Consider the following 19,312-nt stretch of genomic DNA (forward strand, 5'->3'; position numbering starts at 1 on the left):
TGTATTGTATAAGCAAGATGTCTGTTTGGACAGCGTATATTTAGGCGATATTTAGGCTTCCAATTCAACTATTTTAGCTCAGTATGCTCACGGCGCCGTGTTTGTGTTGCCAGGAAACTCGGGATGCCGAATGGGCATCTGTCTCGGAGCTAGTATCTTGATTGTCACAGACCTCGGAGAGTTCCTCCCCATTATCTGTCTGTCCATTTTGAGAAGATGTAAGCGCGGCAACGAAGTCAGACATGTCAAACCTTTTAAGTACAGGGGCTAGTTATTCGAAGTTCTCTAAGCGATAAGATAGTCGTAAGTTAATGTTAACCTATGACACTCACGGCTGTCGTAGCGCTAGAAGAGCTTCGAAATCCAGTCCCTGAAAAATATGCACGTCGTGTCAGTGGATGTATACGTTGTCATTAACGACCGGATCGGAGCGCCTTGTATTGTCATTTATTTCCTTGTATTGTTATTTATTATATGTTTCAGTCTTTTTGATAGCTACAAAAAGTAGTAAAATACAAAATGTGATTACAGCTGATACAGTCAGGATTGGCAGGTTGGAAATAAATGAGGGTATTAACATATGTAGCTACGAAGTCAAACAGTCTTCGTCTGCAAATAAAACTAATGCTGCAGAGGCAGCGAGAAAGAACAACTAGCGTTTCGATTGTCCAGAGAAGGTCTGGATAAGGAATTCTAAGGAAATGAGTCAGAGATGATTAGACTTGCTCACAGGTCTAAATGTGAATATCCATGCATTCTTATGTATCACTTTATGTAATGCTTGTAATATGACTGAGATATAGTGCAGTGGTTATAACTGATTTAGCGTATGAAGTAGGATTTTAGCCATTAATTTATCTGGACAAACGTAAAGATTAATTAGAATCTTGATATTGAGACCACTTAAACTGAGACCATTTACTGATCGGAGGATTTACCCAAGGTGAAATGACTCGTACATAACAGCTGTGGGTATATCGTGCATTACTGTTGTAATTCCTCTCACTATTTTCAAAATATTATAAACCGTAATTTATTACGACAGCAGTAGGTGATTGGATTCATCAGATAAGTTATATATGAACGCTATAATAATGCTGTTGTAACCAGTATGGCATCCTCTTACAATGGCCTCTTCAAGCATGAGCTGACATCCCAAGGAAGTATAATCAGTGATATCTATGTACCATCGAATATTTCGGAATTTCTTATATGTTGCGTTTTCTGATAACGTGATTTTATTTTGTTTTGGCATACATTTTACACAAATAAGGGATGTTTTTGAGAGTTTAAGATTAGAGAAGCGTTACACGATTATTGACTATGCTGAATAAGTAAATAACACAACAAAGGGCAGAGTCCGTGAAAGTTTACATAATTTGGTGTACATTAATCTGGTATATGGGAGAGGCCCTCTCGGACAGTTCTAATGACTTCAGTAAAATAGGGAAATATAATATTTGAAAATATAATCTGAATGATTAATATGTACACTCTGACAAACAAAACGGACAAACAACAGTTGACAGACATATGAAACAGCTCCTGCAGCTTTGCCTTTGGCGACTTGCGGTGCTTTGGTGGAAACCATTTGGGCTTGATTACAAAATGTCATTTAGAAAGTGGTCAGATGTAACATGATATGTTTAGGCTTACAGTTTGTCCAAAAAGTACAAATTCTAGTCCTTTTAGGAGTTGAGTCTGATGGTTGTCATGTGAAGCAGGAATATGACACTTGTGACGTCAACAAAGACGTCATTCTTGCTCTTGTACTTGACGTCTTGTGTTGACTTTGTTCTACATTCGAAAGTTGCTATTTGAAATACACCTGGTGTTTAGACGTTGTGAATTACATACGTACGGTTGAAATATACTCTTCTGTTATTATTCAAAATCAAATCTGACAAACAACTGTCTATGAAAATATGCTCTTGTTATATATGCGTACGGTAATTGTCGGTAAGTGGTGCTAAGGTCTCCGATGAATTACGTTGATATTTACTCCGCCGCCAATAAAGGTGATGCGACATTATATGAGGAGACACTTCGTTTCGTGTTCAAATGATACATATTTCTCTGGTATTAAACAGAATATCATATTCGTTTCCATGTCATACTGTATTCACAACATTCGTGTTTAAATGTCGGTATGTGTCTCACTTTCGTTCGGTAAATTCCAACATTTCACTACTCGTCACGTAAACATAGCATGACATGGTCACTCATATTATATACTCTTCTTAGTGCTGGACTATTCAAACAGCATTATGTTACTGGAAAAGGACTTTTTCATGTACCTACGGTGTGAAGTGAATAGTTGGTGAACGTTTAACTTGTGAACGTTATCAATTTCAAAGGCCTGCCAATCAAAAAATAAAAGCTTCCTTCCCATGTGGATATACGCCAATAGCCTTTGATGGTATCATTATGTTCATGCTGAACACGTAGAGTATTCAAACAAAAGAATCAGAACCATCACAGCAACTAAATCCCCTAGTCTCGTTAACAAACTCGCTGACTAAACAACATAAAGAAAGATAAACAATGCATAATTGATTGGTAGATTGCTGTTACGACAGTACCGGTGTGCGGACATTCACGATCTGACAGACTCACGATGTGAATGTCCAGTATCTGGCAGCAACAATGTCAGCAAGTATCGCAACTTCGGACAAGAAAGTTGCCTTTACAGATGAACCTTCATCTGCCGACAGTATACAAAGTCTGTGGACTGATTTCACACAGCATACGGGATTTCATGGAGCTAATAAACTCACTCCTGGACACAACTACAGACTACGATGGTGAGTAGTTAAAGAATATTTAATTGAACATACCACGAATAACTGGCGTTGTAGTCAATGGTAGTGATTGACAGAATTACGGTAAGAGTATCTATGTTGCATACCATCAACATACTAGGTGTCTGCAATATGAAAAAGTTGTGATAAACGTTCTAAATTGTTATATCGTAGTATTTAGACAGAGTTTAGAATATATAAGGTTCGCATCCTGAGCATTGGGGAATTGTAACAGCATGCTGAACACACCATGAATCACTCGTGTTGTAGTCAGTGGTAGTGACTGGCGCACCCCATCAGCATTAGTAGATATGAATAACTGATAGTATCAAGGGAAATGTCCTGATTACAATAACCCGTCTAACATCCATGGTATATGAATCGTGTCCATTCTAAAGTAAATAATTTTTATGCAGTTAAAATTGAATTGTTACTTTTGCCAAAATGCAAAAACGTCATCGCGTTATATAGCTAAATCATTCCCTGTCCTAGGTGTTTGCTAGTTGAAGGGTTGGCACCTGCCACGGGAACAATTTGGAAAGAGTCTTTCACATTACACGCGGGACACATTTATATTACTCATATATATTTGTTTATAAGAAAGTGACTCATAAATATTTCTACTATCTAACGTCCTACATAACCAAACATTTCTCAATGTAATAACTACACTTCATAAGCCGAACCTTTAAAACGGATATATTAAGTACTACGAGGCAGATAGTAGGAGATACTAAGTCCTACGTAGGAGATAGTAAGTCCTACGCAGGAGATAGTGACACCAGAGAAATCTTTCACCGTGGCCCTAATACGCTTCTGTATTTTTCCGTTTGGCCAAGGGCGCTTCTTTTATTTTCAATGCACCCTGCTGCCAATGACAGGTCATTCAGTTCTTCTCGGTAGTAAATCTTTATCTCGAATAACATTGAATGACGAATGATGCACGAAAATTATCGATGTTTTGCGAGTGCAGATCGACGGAAGGGAGATAACTCTAAATCGGTTATTCTTGTGTCGTCTGCTAAATCTGGCGATGGCTACGAAACGATTTTCGTCGTATTCCAATAGACATACTTTGACAAAATATTCAAATGTAGTCCATGTGAATATTAAGAAGGAGAATTACACCTCGGACGCTTTACCAAGAAAAAAACTGCTGGACAAAACAGCAACATGCAAGATTTTAATTGTTGATTCAGGTTGGTTGAAGTGTACGATCCGATACCCATGCTTTAAACAGTTCAAAATTAACACTGAGGTGTTCGGTAAGATAAATGCTTCGTTCTCTGGTCCCTCCGGGCCCGTGGGTTGATGTACCCTCGATGTTTGTCTATGTTCCCCTCGCCCTTCAGGCTCAGGTAACATAATCAAACATCGAATGTACATCGCGGGATTGTCTGTGGAGCGGTGGGGTTACCAAGAGTTGAAGGTCACACTGAAGACGGGATCCGATTATCAACATGGGTGCAAAGAGCGAAGTTCATTTTTACTGTTCCTCGGCGATGTTGTGCTGCTGGAATATTGCTAAAAGCTGCCATAAACCATACACAAACACTCTCTGGAATGGTGTGTATATTCTGTATCACGTAGAAATAATTTCATGTTTCAATGAAAAGAGTTAATTGCTGAAAACAAAATGAATCATTGTTTAACACACGATACAGTGTAACATGGACAGTCGCAGTCCTGGCGATGTCTGCCTACATGTCCTTCAACATAGCAAAGGAGCTGATAGACTACTACAGATATCCAGTCATCACCAACACAAAGTTCGAAGTCCTTGAGGAAGTGCCTTTCCCTGCAGTCACATTCTGCAATCAGAGTCCGTTCAACCTGAGCAAAGTAAGAGCAGCCGATCCTCATCTTGAGGAATTCCTCAAGAACGTCAGTGCGTTGGGTTCATTCAGGGGACCGGTAAACTGGAGTAACCCTGTACTTAATCGGCCTACCTTTCGAGAGAGTCAGTCACTTGACTGGTGGAGAAATTTACACATGGACCCAGGCGAAATGTTATATGTGTGTTTGATGAATGGTATTTCGTACGAACCATGCTGGTCAGCGATGAAGCCTGTGTTTACCACCTTGGGTTACTGTGCCACTTACAACTGGAATGCTTCTGACGTAACTACAGTGCGTGTAGCTGGCTCAGATAACAATCTTCTCATTTATGTGAAAGTCGATCAGATCAACTATGTGCTTGGTTCTCAACTCTCATCTGGAATGAAGGTACGTTTCATGATATAAATTTATTACAGGAAATAAACTAGAACCTAATTACAGATTTTTTAGTCATGTAACGTCAAAATTGAGTAAGATGAGAATATGCTAACGAAGGTTCAGGTGTCAAGGATTGATTGTTCATTGTAGATGACAGAGAGTGTATAGTCACATGTGGTATCCCACCAGGGTTCACAAGACTACCTAAATCATTTAAATTCATTTGAGACATGTCAGTTAATCAATCAAAGTATTTATCCTGCATGTAGCCAGCGTACTTGACATTATAACCAGGGAGAAATGCCTTTGAAAATAACTTGTTTCAAGAACATTTGGCAAAATGCATTTTATCCAGTTTGGCATTTAGCTAGGGTATTACATAGACAGGAAATCCGTCCTACCAGAAAGCTTGGCATTATATCCAGCATGGTATAATAAACAGGCAATGTATATTGATTTAGCAAAATATTTCAAAACTTCAAAATATTTAGCTTTGATTAAGTCTGTTTGTTTGCTTGTTTACTTTTAAAATCAACGATTTTTTCAATGACGAAAGGTAATCCTGCACGATCCTCGTATCCACCCAGACGTAGCGGGAACCTCTTTCCTGGCAGCTCCGGGAACAACAACTAATGCTGTTATAAAGAGATCGACGGTAGGCCCTAGATTCGTATGAGTCGTCCATCTGTAAACGGCAGATAGCAGATAACTGCAGATACATGTATAGACCTCAAAGTATTCTCATTTTTTAGTGAGTGGGGTTTTACGGCACCTTTAGCAGTAGTCCAGCAATACTGCTGCGGGGGCCACGAGAAATGGGTTTCACACGTCTTCGGGATCCTAATGTTCGAACATGTATTCATGTTTGTTCAACTTCTAAATACCTTCCCAAAACTTCAAAATAAATCTTGTTTATTTTACATTACAGCTTGACATTTCTTTGCTACATATTCTGTTTCAGTACCAGTACTTACCTCCTCCCTACCAGGCCTTCAAGAATCGGTCATGCGTGGATACACTTGATCCTTCATTTAACAACACCCTGATGTACTACGACACATACACATATGAAAACTGTCTTCGAGAGTGTATGACAAAGATAACATACAAAATATGTGGTTGTGTCACCATATCCGATAACCGTAAGCTCTTAGGTCATGTGAATTACCAAACACAAAGTCGCCTAGTTATCTTTGGTTTTATAAGCTCATTTGAAATTGTTCTGTTGAGTCCGGAAATCAAGTTGACTCTAACTACATAGGCATGTTTTGCCTCGCTATATGTACTGATTAATTATCGAGCTTGTTTAAAATGTTTTTTTGTCAAATTGTCATTCACTTATATCTGTTTCCAGAAGCCATTGGACAATATTGTTCTATTCAGAACCTCACGAAATGCTATGTTCCTGTATATGGTAAGTCGTAAACTGGTTATCCTTTGCGGCTTAAATCAATATAGCGTGGTACTGACGTTAAGGGCGTTATAGTGTGGTACTGACGTTAAGGGCGTTATTGTGTGGTACTGACATTAAGAGCGTCATAGTCTGGTACTGACGTTAAGGGCGTTATAGTGTGGTACTGACGTTAAGGGCGTTATTGTGTGGTACTGACATTAAGAGCGCCATAGTCTGGTACTGACGTTAAGGGCGTTATAGTGTGGTACTGACGTTAAGGGCGTTATTGTGTAGTACTGATGTTAAGGACGTTATAGTGTGGTACTGACGCTAAGGGCGACATAGCCTGGTACTGACGTTAAGGGCGTCATAGTCTGGTACTGACGTTAAGGGCGTCATAGTCTGGTACTGACGTTAAGGGCGTTATTGTGTAGTACTGACGTTAAGGGCGTTATAGTGTGGTACTGACGTTAAGGGCGTCATAGTCTGGTACTGACGTTAAGGGCGTCATAGTCTGGTACTGACGCTAAGGGCGTTATAGTATGCTCCTGGCGTTAAGGGCGTGGATAAAGGGGAAATCGAGATCACATTCTTACGTATTGAATTGTTAATGGATATATTTACTTATATTAAAAGTTCAGTGAGTCCCTTGGTTGAAACTTTCGTCTCTGAAAAATAATTATATAGCAATTTTAACAAATGATGTAAAACACACTGACAATACCATCGATCTATTCATGGATAGTAAGATAATTAAATGACCAGATATATGGCAGTTGATTAAACTCAAATGGATGTTCAGGAAATCAAAATGAAAATAATATGTTATTAATTTGAGGGTAGGATCTCATTTGTCCGAGCATTTGGCATTGGTATGTTTTTTTTGTGTCCAATGTTTTACAATGCTATTCTATTCTATTAATCGCTGCTGCCATATTACGTTAAAGATGAGAGGACATTTAGGCATTTTCTGGTCATCTTGCAGGATATGTGATGAAAAATGCGACTATTCGGAAACAATGTGATTGTCAATTACCCTGTTCATTCGATGCATATAACGTGAAGGTGTCATCTTCAAAATACCCATCCGATGTCTCTATTCGCATGATTCTGGATATTTTCCTGGCTCCAGATGAGGAATATATAACGTGAGTACACGTAAGAATGTAGCAATCATAAAAGCAAAGACAATGTTTATTCTATGACAATGTCTTGGTCACTGTGTATGCTTGTTCATTTTGTCTGTCGTCATGGAATCAGTCCTTCTGCATTCACTCTCTTAGTCAATGGGGATAAAAGTAGTTTCGTTGAACTGAGCTATAACCTTCGTCTCTGACTACTTAAGACTGTCTTATATATGAGAACCTGCAGTCATCCACAATAGAATCGTTGTTCGCATGGTAAGTAATAGTGAATGAGTGGGTTTAGTCTTGAGGCGCTTGTAGCAATATTCCAATGTAATGTAACGGCTAGAGACATGAAATGGCATTCACACATTGTATGTGTGTGGAAAATCCAACGACGTGTATATGTGGGCTAAGATAAAGTATGTTGAAATCCAAAATGTTTCAGTATTTCTTAAATGTTACGTTTCCCTGAGAACGTGATGTTGTTTTGTTTTGATCTCTGGTGCTAGTTAGATATCTAACGGTGTACACTGTACTTTCAGACAAGCATAACACAGCTGCTTTTCATTTTTACATGAGAAATTGACACAATAGAGGGGAGAATAGAAAAGGGTATCTTCACAACCAAACAAATCTTGATTCAGCTGATACAATGTTACACTACCGTCATGTAAAGTCGAGTAACGGAGATGAAATTCATTTCATGTTAATTTGTCCAGCTGGGGAAGTTGGGATGAAATATCTGCCATATAACTGAATATTGTGCGTTTTAGACAGATAGTACACGGTGAAGTAGCAGTTCACACTCGTTGTCAACATTCCCGCATGGGTAGAAAATTGCCAGCAAATTAAATGCCGCTTTGTCACCTACCTGTCTTTGTGGGGCAGCTACTAACCTGGGCTGCTGCAAATCCATATGCCAACGAAAGAGCTATACAAATATTATTATGATACAAATACTGTCATTTCAGGAAGAACTTTCTTGAGATAAGACTTTTCTATGAGGATCTCATCGTTCAGTCGACAGAGCAAATTCCAAAGTATACAACGGAGACCCTCATTGGTGAGTGCACTCGTGATGTTCAGTATTTCCAAGGGATTTTTATACGAAGTTACTCCAGGCAGGAAAGTATTAAGATGTACTACTGACCAATATATAATGGGATGGTGCAGTCATTTGGGTTCTGAATTCATGAGGTAACTGTGATTAGACTAGGTTCCAAGTTAACCTTTTACTGATCCTACACATTTTTTGTGTGTGTGTGTGTTGCAGGAAACTTGGGAGGTCAGATGGGCATCTGTCTCGGAGCCAGTATTTTAACTGTCACAGAACTCGGCGAGTTTCTTCTCATTATCTGTCTGTCCATACTCAGAAAATGTAAACGCGGCGGCGAACTCAGACATATCAAACCTTTGAAGCATTGAACAATATGCAGGTCGTTTGAATGGCATGTAGGCCTTGTCATTAACACTCCTACAGGGCTGTTTTGTGCATTTTGATTTTATTTATTCTTTCATCGGTGTTTCGATTGTGGTGTTGTTAATGTCGGGCATGTGATGTACAACTACGTACGGTGCTGTTATGCGGCTTACAGTACAAGTGCGCTAGGGTCGATCAAGCGATAATTTGTAATGGATGGTTTTGATTGTAACGTTTGGTTATAATAGATGACTGTTACAGTTATATCACGTGGTTTTCTTTGATACTGTGATGGTGGGCTGGATGGATGAATAAGGGCAACCGTTATTCAACGCCATTGCTCGTCTACAAAGAAAGCTAATGTTGTAGAGACTGCAAGAACTAATAGCCTTTAGGAGCACAGAATTGTAAGTCACAGTCAAATTCAGAGTCAGAGATTGTTAGTCTAGATCACAAATCCATATGTAAATGCAAATGCATTTTGTACAGCTTTAAAATTGTACATCGGGCTATTTAATGCTTGTTCTAACAGTCCACTGAGGTGGAGTTTGTAGCATATTTGTTGAGTGTATGATTTCAAGTTTTAGGGATTTTTCTGTCTGGTCAAAACCACAGTTGAGTGTCACGTACATTCATGGACCATCCGTTGAGGCCGCACACCGACACGGCGTATGGAACGTTTCTGTAGTTGTGGAATTTCGCACACACAAGCACGTAGATCAACGTACATGCCGTGGATCCCTGTATTGTATGGCCCAGACATGATTATTTACAGGGTTAGGGTTAGGGTTATATAGCCCTATATAGCTGGAATATTACTGAAAAATTAACCTCACGCAATTAAAATGCACTCTGAAAACGTTAGAATTGAATTTGCATGGCGACAGAAATAATAATGAGAACAGCTCCCGTTCAATCCCGTGTCTCCACAAAAAGCATGCGTACCAATATAACGTAGGAGGTAACTTTGTACATGATTGTGTTATTGTTCCTAATTTCTCACACTGTTTAGAAAATGTTAGTTTTCACTTCATCTGGCAACAGTAAACAGTATCGGCACAAGACTGTATACGATTTAAGTGCACCAGGACGGATCATGTAATGGCAGAGCTTCTTTGACGAGGACAGTATGAGAAATAGAATTTATTTAATCCATAGAACCTTAGTAACAGGCAGTGAAACTTAAACCTAGCATCGTCAAAACTATCACAACAGAGAACAAGGCAATAATCGACAGGTGGATCACCGAAAGACTAGGGACCGTACAGTTCCTACGTTCTTAGGCAGCAATGTCGATCCCAGCAAACATACCAATACGTGAGTTGAAGGAGTTTCAAGTTTCAAGGTGGAAGTTTGCAGATGTCTATTTCTACATTTGATTGTACTATTACTTCACAAAACTGTACGAAATCCGATACTGCACGGGATTGGTGAGGACGGACATCTACAACAAATTATAATCCCGTCAATATTACATGCTGTAAACATTGTACAATTTGTCATTTCGAAAAATGCAATTAATAAACATTATGCAGCATCATTTGACATATGTCCTTTTTGTTATTAGCGTCCTCCATTACACAATTTGACACAGAGAAATAACATGGAAGCACACGCCATCTTCACCCAGGGCTTGTTGTAAAAGCTGATGAATCAAATATTGGGTCATCAGACTCGCTAGTCAGCGAGTTATTGTACTGGAATTATACAAATTTGTGTTCATACACTGGCTAGCTATTCTCGAAACGGTCATAGCCCTACGAACTTCTTAAGCCCATTCTTAACACATTGGCTACGGTCAAAGTTACGAATTTTTAGGGCTGCGAACGTTTCGAGAATAAGGGCCATGGTTTGTAAATGTTAACGTATTAGTTAATACGTTAGGCGTACTACAGGTTTTATTGAAGCATTCAACGTTACATTTGTACAGGTAGAAAACCATAGTCATAAGTTTTCTGGAGAAAGTTTTGCCAAAATATCTCACCAACCCATCCACGAAGCTATTCTCAAAAGCCCGCCACTGTAGAAAACTCGGTTGCTGAGTAGGGTTAGATCACTGACTTTGAGAGTTGGGTATTTGGTCCCATATTCTGTGAACGTTGACTCATAATTAGGAAGGGATTCAACTTCAAAATAAAGAAAAGAATGTGCACTTTAACAGTCCAACCCATTATAATGCCAACTCACATATTGTGATATTGCATGGTGCCTGCATTGTGATATTGCAGTGTGGATACGAATTCTGTATGGGTTTCAGCCAAATATGTTTCTGGTCCAGTATATCTTATGTGCGACGGAAATGTCTTCGCAAACACATGACAGCATTTTTCTACTGTGAAATAGTGAAGAAAAGGTGCCTGCCTGCCGAGCGCACTGAATAACTTGGATGCAATCATGATCGTGACCAGAAACATGCCAACGCTCAGGAGCCGACAGTCAGAACTTGCAGCATACTTCCAATGTCCAATATGTCGCTAGCCTTTGATGGTAACATTATGTTCATGTGCTATGTGCAGACTAGGTAAACAATCGCATGAGAGCGATGAGAGCAACACAAACCGCCAATCCCGTTACGTAATATTACTTGCAACGAAGATATATCAAAGGTAAGTAACGCCCCATCGATTTCTAGACTTAGATATAGCGACAGCAGCGTTTCCAGAACATTCGCGATCTAGCGGTCGACCCCGTACTGTGGGTCCAACTCTGGGTTGTAACAATGCCAGCAGGGTCCCCTACTTCGGACAAGAAAGTTGCTTGGACAGATGAACTTTCATTTTCTGATAACATAAGAAGCCTGTGGACTGATTTCACACAGAATACGGGTTTCCATGGCGCCAATAAACTCATCCCAGGACATAACTACAGACTACGATGGTGAGTAGAAGAAAGTTTAAGTCCTGATCATTCAGAAATTGTAGCAATATAGTGAACATATCAATAATCAATGGGTTTGTAGTCAGTGGTAGTGATTGAGAAAATGAATGTATACGTATCAACGGAAGTGTTAAGGTTAGAATGTGATTGCTTTTAATTTACTTGTAATACGTTTATAGAACATGATTTATGAACATATTCTGAGAAAACTAATACAATGGAAACTCATTACATTTTAGTCCATTTGCCATGTGAAGCAGAAACATTATAGACCAGCTGACTAATGGGAGATGACATATTCTTTTCGGGGAATTCTAGTCCTTCAAAAGGATACCAAGTAACATTTCTTAGCGAGCAGGAAATTTCGAATATAGCGTAAATAGCATAAGTGATAAGTGCTCACAACTACGAACAATACATACACAATGCATGTACTGTTTCAAAAGCAGTGATCGTGCTATTAAAGAAAAGTTAGAAAAGGATAATAAAATATATTCTGATATAAGATTTTGCCTTGGCACTACTTTTCATAGGGAAATGAGAGACGGAAAATGGTGTGTGTTAGTTGTATTCGATAAACATAGTTTCCCCAGATACATATTTATCATCGATCATGAGTGTTTAGCCAGAGGTGCTTTTTCTCAAGCGAAACATCTTTTACAGAGATAAACATAAGAATATGAGGTAGACTCTTTAGATAAAAAAGCAATTGTGAAAGTATATTTAGGTTAATATTGTCAGTTTCATTTCAGTTATTTCAATAATTGTAATGTTTATTTGTTTCTTAGTTTATGTTTTGTTTGTTTGTAATATAAGGTACTCAGTGGTTACCGTATAATGACGGGTGTTTTGGAAAATACTACTAGAGTACTTAGTGAAAGCTGAATGCAAGATTTATCAGTGAAGTACATGTTACAACAAATGATCAAACGGCAGTAATAACTAAACCACCCATCACTAGACACACTAAATAATAGTTACACAGTTAAGACATAACCTTCATTTGCATGGGAAACAAAATTAATTCTATTTCAAGATATCACGAGCAATAGTTTTGACAATAATAAGCTTGCACAATTCACATAAGAATAACTATTAAGCTAAAAGTACATGTTAGTTGTTTACATAACACGAGGGTTGCGTTTAATGGTACTAGGGTTATATAATGACAACAACGGTACAAGAATCTGAACCGAAAAGTCTCACTGTCGTAATAAAGAAGTTGGTATCCAAAACGTTTTCCAGGTTTGTACTTCCGTTTATATAATGCCACTCAATGAAGGTATTTACAATATATGCTAAGTTTGTTCTCGTCCCCATGTCGCTGAAATATTACCAGTGTTACGTAGAATCTGTCTTTAGCCCACTCACTCATTCACTCCGATGTTAAAGAAGATAATAATGATATAATATTTCAACGACCTGATGAGTTTTCCTTAGCTGTTAAGAAAGTTTATAAAACATTCAGTTGTATATAGTTCAAGAAAAGAAAAAAAAACGTGCGTACACTCCTATAGCAGTTGCAACGTTACATACATACCGTTTGTTAGAAATACCGTAGTCACTTTTTGATTGAGGTTCAAAATAACTTCATATGACCTTCAAACACTATCACTCTGCGCGTTTTGGGATGGTAAATGGAGCAGTGGGATGGTCTAGTGGGTTAAGTGTTCACGCTGAAGACAAGGTTCGATTGCCAATAAAAGTGCAAAGTCAGCAAGCCATTTTCTGATATGCATCGACTCTAACGTGGCGTCAACCTATAGCACGACACTCGCTGGAATAGTATACATACCCGTATCACGCCGAAACATGAAGTTTCTTCACATTACAGTGTAACATGGGCAGTTGCAATCCTGGCGATGGCAGCGTATATGTCCTTCAACATAACAAAGGAACTGATGGACTACTACAGATATCCAGTTATCACCAATACAAAGGTTGAATTCCTGGAGGAGGTGCCTTTCCCTGCAGTCACCTTCTGCAATCTGAGTCCCTACAATCTGAGCAAAGTAAGAGCAGCCGATCCTTATCTTGAGGAATTCTTCAGGAATGACAGTTTCTTGCTTAAACTCTGGGCGCCTTTAAACTGGAGTAACCCAGTTCTTAATCGGCCTACCTTTCGAGAGAGTCAGTCACTTGACTGGTGGAGAAATATACACATGGACCCGAACGAGATGTTAAATGCGTGTAGGATGAATGGCGTTTGGTATGGACAGTGTTGGTCGGTGATGAAGCCATTGTTTACCACTTTTGGTTATTGTGCCACTTTCAACTGGAATACCTCTGATGTAGTTACAGTCCGAGTTGCTGGTCCCGACAGCAATCTCAACATTTATATTAGAATTGATCAGAACAACTATGTGCTTGGTTCTCAACTCTCATCTGGAATAAAGGTACGTTCTATGATACATATACTCCCCAAAGAGTATTTTAATTCGATTGATTACCTTTTACTTTAAATCTAGTAATTACCTTATGTTTAAACATATTTATCGTTCAAAATATGTCTGACCAGATAGGCTTCCCTCGGTAGCTTGGTTCCATTGTATTAATATTGTTCTATACACATTCACCTACATACCTCTGTTTAGAATGCACTTTATGCGGTGACATGTGATGGACTACTTTTTTTAGTTGCACTGTATATGGAGGCTCCTAATGGGGTGCACACCCGCAGGGACTACTCTTGTGTGAATGATGGACTACTTTTTGTCTGTTGCTGTATGATGCATGTTACCGTATTTGGTATTTTTCTGACTTATGTAGGATATTTGTTTGCATATATTTTGGTTCTATATTTACCACACACTAATGTCCGATTTTGGAAACGATGAAAACATCCCATTCCCTTCTAGGTGTACAGGATACAACGAAGTATTTGCGCTGTAGCGAGCCGGCGACACACACACACACACACACACACACACACACACACACACACACACACACACACACACACACACACACACACACACACACACACACACACACACACACACACACACACACACACACACACACACACACACACACACACACACACACACACACACACACACACACACACACACATATTGTCTAGATTTTGATTTATTCATGTCAGCAAGACATTGGCGATACCTGGCAAACGTAGTTTCTAGAAGTAGAGACTGTTTGAGATTTCTGTGGGAATGGAGAAAATGTCACAAAGTGGTTCAAAATACATAGATATGTGCACGTAGGTACACCACAGTTCTTTTATACCCATTCCCTCTACTACTGCAGAACACAAACTTGTCCAACATTCAATGTTAGAAACGAGCATCATCGATATTCTATCGTATTTTCATTGCTCTGTGAGACTGAATGAATTGAGATAATTTAACTTGATGGGATGGTGGGATGTATCTCAACTGCCTTTTTTTTTTTTTTGTTTGTTTGTTTGTTTGTTTTTCCTTATCTATACTACAACTATACTTAGGGTAATGAAGATCTGAAAGTCAATGGATGATTATCATGGTATGAATGATATTGGTATCTAATTCTCCTTTCGTATATAGATTCATTTGGCGATGAAGATTAAGCTTGATTGCCTTTGGAAAATCAATGTTTGTTTCTTTTTGTAAAGGTAATCCTGCACGATCCTCGTATCCACCCAGACGTAGCGGGAACCTCCTTCCTGGCAGCTCCGGGTACAACAACTAATGCTGCTATTCAGAGATCAACGGTACGGCCTTAATTCAAATGTGTTTTCCAGCCGTGAGAGCTGTTTACCACACGTTCGACTGATCCAGAATCGGTTAACGTTATTGGCTGTTCACCCTCAATCCTTAAAGGTCACATGCAAACAAACAAATCAAACATAATTACACCACAGTTATTACTTATTCATGACATATAAAATGCATCACTGATTAAGACAAAACACAACTAAACAAAATTATAAACGTATAATCGCAAATCAAAGGTGCAATATTCTGTACTTTGGTTTACCTGCCCGAAACGAAGCAGTCGCGATACCGATCCAAGTCAGAGCCGGTGAGTGTGCACTCAAGTGTAACGAAGCCATTCTGTTGGCCGTTGGTCCACGTGCCGATACACCTAGTCGGCTCTTCGTTTATGACTTGTAAGCCCGATAGGTGCTAATTTCAAACTGCATGTGGTCAATGATTGAAGTTGTGCATTGCATATTGTCATTAGCAGACAGACAGGCAGACATGGAAGTGTCAATAAACCAGACATCAGGTTTTCTCTGTGACAGTGTCGGTTTATCACAGTCAGTATGTTTTATGTAACCAGCAGATTTTCTCCTTGTTTGAGTAGACAACCAAGATTATACTACTGGTCACGACCTCATACTCTGAGCAGGCATACTGTTTCAAGCTCCGCGAGCCTATTCACCTCGCATGCTTTATGAGTTAGCGCAGCATAGCTGTTGAAGCCACTTTTTCCCACAGCATAGGGGAAAAAATTCTGAACCGTTTAAACACCTATTTCGCTGACTTTGTTTCATCGCGGTTTTTTTTTCAATTGTACGATTTGTTTCGGTAAGTGCATACCGAAAGGTATCAGAATCTGTTCTCACATCCACTTTCTGGAGTTCTTTCTGGAAAAAATCGGATGTTTTCACCATAACAGTGCTTTTCAGACAGGACAGAGTGCATGTAAGACGAATTGATGATAACATCCTGGTGTTTTGGAATATATTATGAAAGGAACATAGGGTATCTTGACTTTTCCTTTTGACACATTCTGTTACAGTACCAGTACTTACCGCCGCCCTATCAGGCTTTCAAGAATCGAACGTGCGTGGACACATTAGACCCTTCATTTAATAACACCCTGAAGTACTTCGACACATACACATATGAAAACTGCCTTCGGGAGTGTATGACAGAGATGGCATACACTAAATGTGGCTGTGTGGCAATATCCGACAACCGTACGTAAACATATTGTGTCACTTCCAAGTCAAATCCGTGAATTTATCACCTCATCTGGTATTGTTATCTATTCTTATCTATCCAGCTGCATGTAGTTACGCCTGTACTGTTGAAGGTAAAACGTTAAAAGAGAGTGCAACATATGTCATATTTGGGATTTCACTTCCTCAGTAAAGTACAAATTCTAGTACTTTTTTGCTTGAGTCCCATTCGGGATTCGAACCCGCACCCTCAGAGTCAGGCACCTAATCGCCAGCACACAAAGTCAACCGCCTAGTCCGCTCAGCACCACCGCGACTTCCACAGAGGGGTACACAAAGTACGCAGTCTAGACTACCAGTTGTCCGAGTTTCATTTGTTGTGGAAGTCGCGGTGGCTGAGCGGGTTAGGCGGCTCATAGTTTCTTTAAAAACTCACTTTCTACATGTTTTGTCTGTAACTGTTCGATGGTTACAAATCTCTCTCACTTATATCTACACTTCTAGGAGCAACTGGACAACATTGTTCTGTTTATAACTGGACGGTATGCTATCATCCAACATTTGGTAAGTAAGGAACTGTATATCGTAGTTAACATATCGTTTATTGTCGGCTGTTGACGATATGGGCATGCATAAAGGGGAAAACATCATCGTTGGCAGCATGTTTTAGCATATAATCACAGTCTTTTTATTATTTTGTGGCTGACTGATCTGTTAATGGATGTACCCATGAACTTTTTTTTGCTAGTAAGCGTGTTCTTTCCTAGACGGCCATTTATGTGATCGTATTGTATAATAGTATTGTATGCATGTCTGAGTTACATGTTTTCGATAGTTCTGTTTTTGACCCACGTTTTACGATGCTATTCTATTCGTTTTACGACATTACATTTGATCATAGATGTGAAGTGAATTTCTGGTCATTTTACAGAAGATGGCATGAAGAATGCAACCGTTCGAAAACTGTGTGCTTGTCAACTACCCTGCTCTTTCGAAACATATGATGTAATGGTATCATCTTCAAAATACCCATCTGATGTCTCCTCTTCCTTGGTTCGGCACCTCAATGCAGTTCCAGATGATGAATATCTCACGTGAGGACACACTCAAACACACACACTTTCCATGGGACCTAGCCTACCCTGTTTCTATAACCACCAAAGATGTTTTAGGTTGCTAAACTTTGACGGTTTAATTGTGTTTCGTGCATGACGCTCTGAGGAAAATAATGAGGACTTATCCAAACGCAACCGATAGGCTTTGTCTCAAAACTAAGAAAGTCCATTCATTTGAATACATAATGTAAAAATTTAAAAAAATTAAAATTTAAAAAATCTCTTTTCAGAAAGAACTTTCTCGAGATAAAACTGTTCTATGATGACCTGGTCGTCCAGTCGACAGAGCAAACTCCAAAGTACACACGCGAGACACTCATTGGTGAGTTCACACATGATATTTACTGTCTCCAATGGAAGTTCATATTCAAACACCTACCTCAGTATGTATGTATGTATGTATGTATGTATGTATGTATGTATGTATGTATGTATGTATGTATGTATGTATGTATGTATGTATGTATGTATGTATGTATGTATGTATGTATGTATGTAAGGTTTACAGACAGCACGTAAATCATTCTTACACAAGAGATGTCCTCTACATAACTATATAATATAATAAAATTATCCTTCACATTGATGTTTTTGTGTTGCCAGGAAACTTGGGAGGTCAGATAGGCATCTGTCTCGGAGCCAGTATCCTGACTCTCATAGAGCTCGGAGAGTTTCTCCTCATTGCCTGCCTATCCTTCTTCAGGACAAGATGTAAATGCGGGGGCAAAGTCAAAGCCTGGAATCAGTGAAGAATATCTGGGTATTTTGAGTGTTTTCGGACGTGGCCGTTGACGACCGGAACAGCTGGGTTGACATTTATTATTTTTTTCATGTTGTTTTAACTCGATGTGTCGGTTATGGTGATGGTGCTTCTGCCAGGTGATGTTCTTTTTTAGCTCAGAACACATACGTATATATACTTATATGCATAAGGATCGGCACAGACAACACAATGATATTCCAGCAAGCAAGGCTGGTTGACCTAGTCAGGGTATTTAGTTAAACAGGTCGTTGCCAATTGTCAGCCCCTTTCTCCAACGAAGATTACAATAGCTACTAATCTCTGTGACACGCTATGGATGGACTTCAAAGCATCATGTATTATTGAGTGAGTGAGTTAAAATTTATAGTCAGGTTGGCGATATTTCAGCCATATCATGACTAAAACAAGTTGTAAATTCACCGTAAATACATGTAAATTATAAAAACCTGTCAACGAAGGAACGTCAAACGAACAAGACTATCACAGTATTTGAGAAGTAAAACTAGAATATATTTCTAAAATTGGATTCCCAATTCAGGCAAAAATGGGCTATAGATTATCAACAACTGAAAGTAGATCACCATACTACTAGGAACCATGGAACACGCATTATTGGTTTTGCTTACAGATCCAAGTGTTCATATACGTATGACCATATTTAGAGCTTGTTCCGGCAGGCGACTATGATGGTGT

At 39.1% G+C, this 19,312-nt stretch overlaps 2 protein-coding genes across 2 annotated transcripts; both read left to right on the plus strand.

The window, feature by feature from the left end:
- The first annotated feature begins 2,646 nt into the window (after window positions 1-2,646).
- Window positions 2,647-8,963, plus strand: LOC137272788 (amiloride-sensitive sodium channel subunit beta-like). The gene is made up of 8 exons (XM_067805180.1): window positions 2,647-2,804; window positions 4,466-5,027; window positions 5,575-5,673; window positions 5,980-6,160; window positions 6,373-6,432; window positions 7,397-7,559; window positions 8,510-8,601; window positions 8,812-8,963. Exons 1-8 carry the CDS (start codon window positions 2,647-2,649, stop codon window positions 8,961-8,963), a joined length of 1,467 nt encoding a protein of 488 aa, XP_067661281.1.
- A 2,714-nt stretch (window positions 8,964-11,677) lies between these two features.
- On the plus strand, window positions 11,678-18,605 carry LOC137271956 (amiloride-sensitive sodium channel subunit beta-like). Its single transcript, XM_067804338.1, has 8 exons — window positions 11,678-11,835; window positions 13,670-14,231; window positions 15,446-15,544; window positions 16,579-16,759; window positions 17,246-17,305; window positions 17,673-17,835; window positions 18,087-18,178; window positions 18,460-18,605. Exons 1-8 carry the CDS (start codon window positions 11,678-11,680, stop codon window positions 18,603-18,605), a joined length of 1,461 nt encoding a protein of 486 aa, XP_067660439.1.
- The last annotated feature ends 707 nt before the right edge of the window (window positions 18,606-19,312 follow it).

This window comes from Haliotis asinina, chromosome 2, assembly GCF_037392515.1.
Source record: "Haliotis asinina isolate JCU_RB_2024 chromosome 2, JCU_Hal_asi_v2, whole genome shotgun sequence".
Taxonomy (NCBI): Eukaryota; Metazoa; Mollusca; class Gastropoda; order Lepetellida; family Haliotidae; genus Haliotis; species Haliotis asinina.

What these genes read in the sequence shown, in the direction of transcription:
- LOC137271956 (XM_067804338.1), top strand. Translation starts at nt 11,678, where the DNA reads ATGCCAGCAGGGTCCCCTACTTCGGACAAGAAAGTTGCTTGGACAGAT. An exon ending in CATAACTACAGACTACGATG is followed by an intron (nt 11,836 to 13,669) that starts GTGAGTAGAAGA and finishes TTCACATTACAG; the next exon opens with TGTAACATGGGCAGTTGCAA. An exon ending in CCAGATGATGAATATCTCAC is followed by an intron (nt 17,836 to 18,086) that starts GTGAGGACACAC and finishes ATCTCTTTTCAG; the next exon opens with AAAGAACTTTCTCGAGATAA.
- LOC137272788 (XM_067805180.1), top strand. Translation starts at nt 2,647, where the DNA reads ATGTCAGCAAGTATCGCAACTTCGGACAAGAAAGTTGCCTTTACAGAT. An exon ending in CACAACTACAGACTACGATG is followed by an intron (nt 2,805 to 4,465) that starts GTGAGTAGTTAA and finishes CACACGATACAG; the next exon opens with TGTAACATGGACAGTCGCAG. An exon ending in CTGTTATAAAGAGATCGACG is followed by an intron (nt 5,674 to 5,979) that starts GTAGGCCCTAGA and finishes ATTCTGTTTCAG; the next exon opens with TACCAGTACTTACCTCCTCC.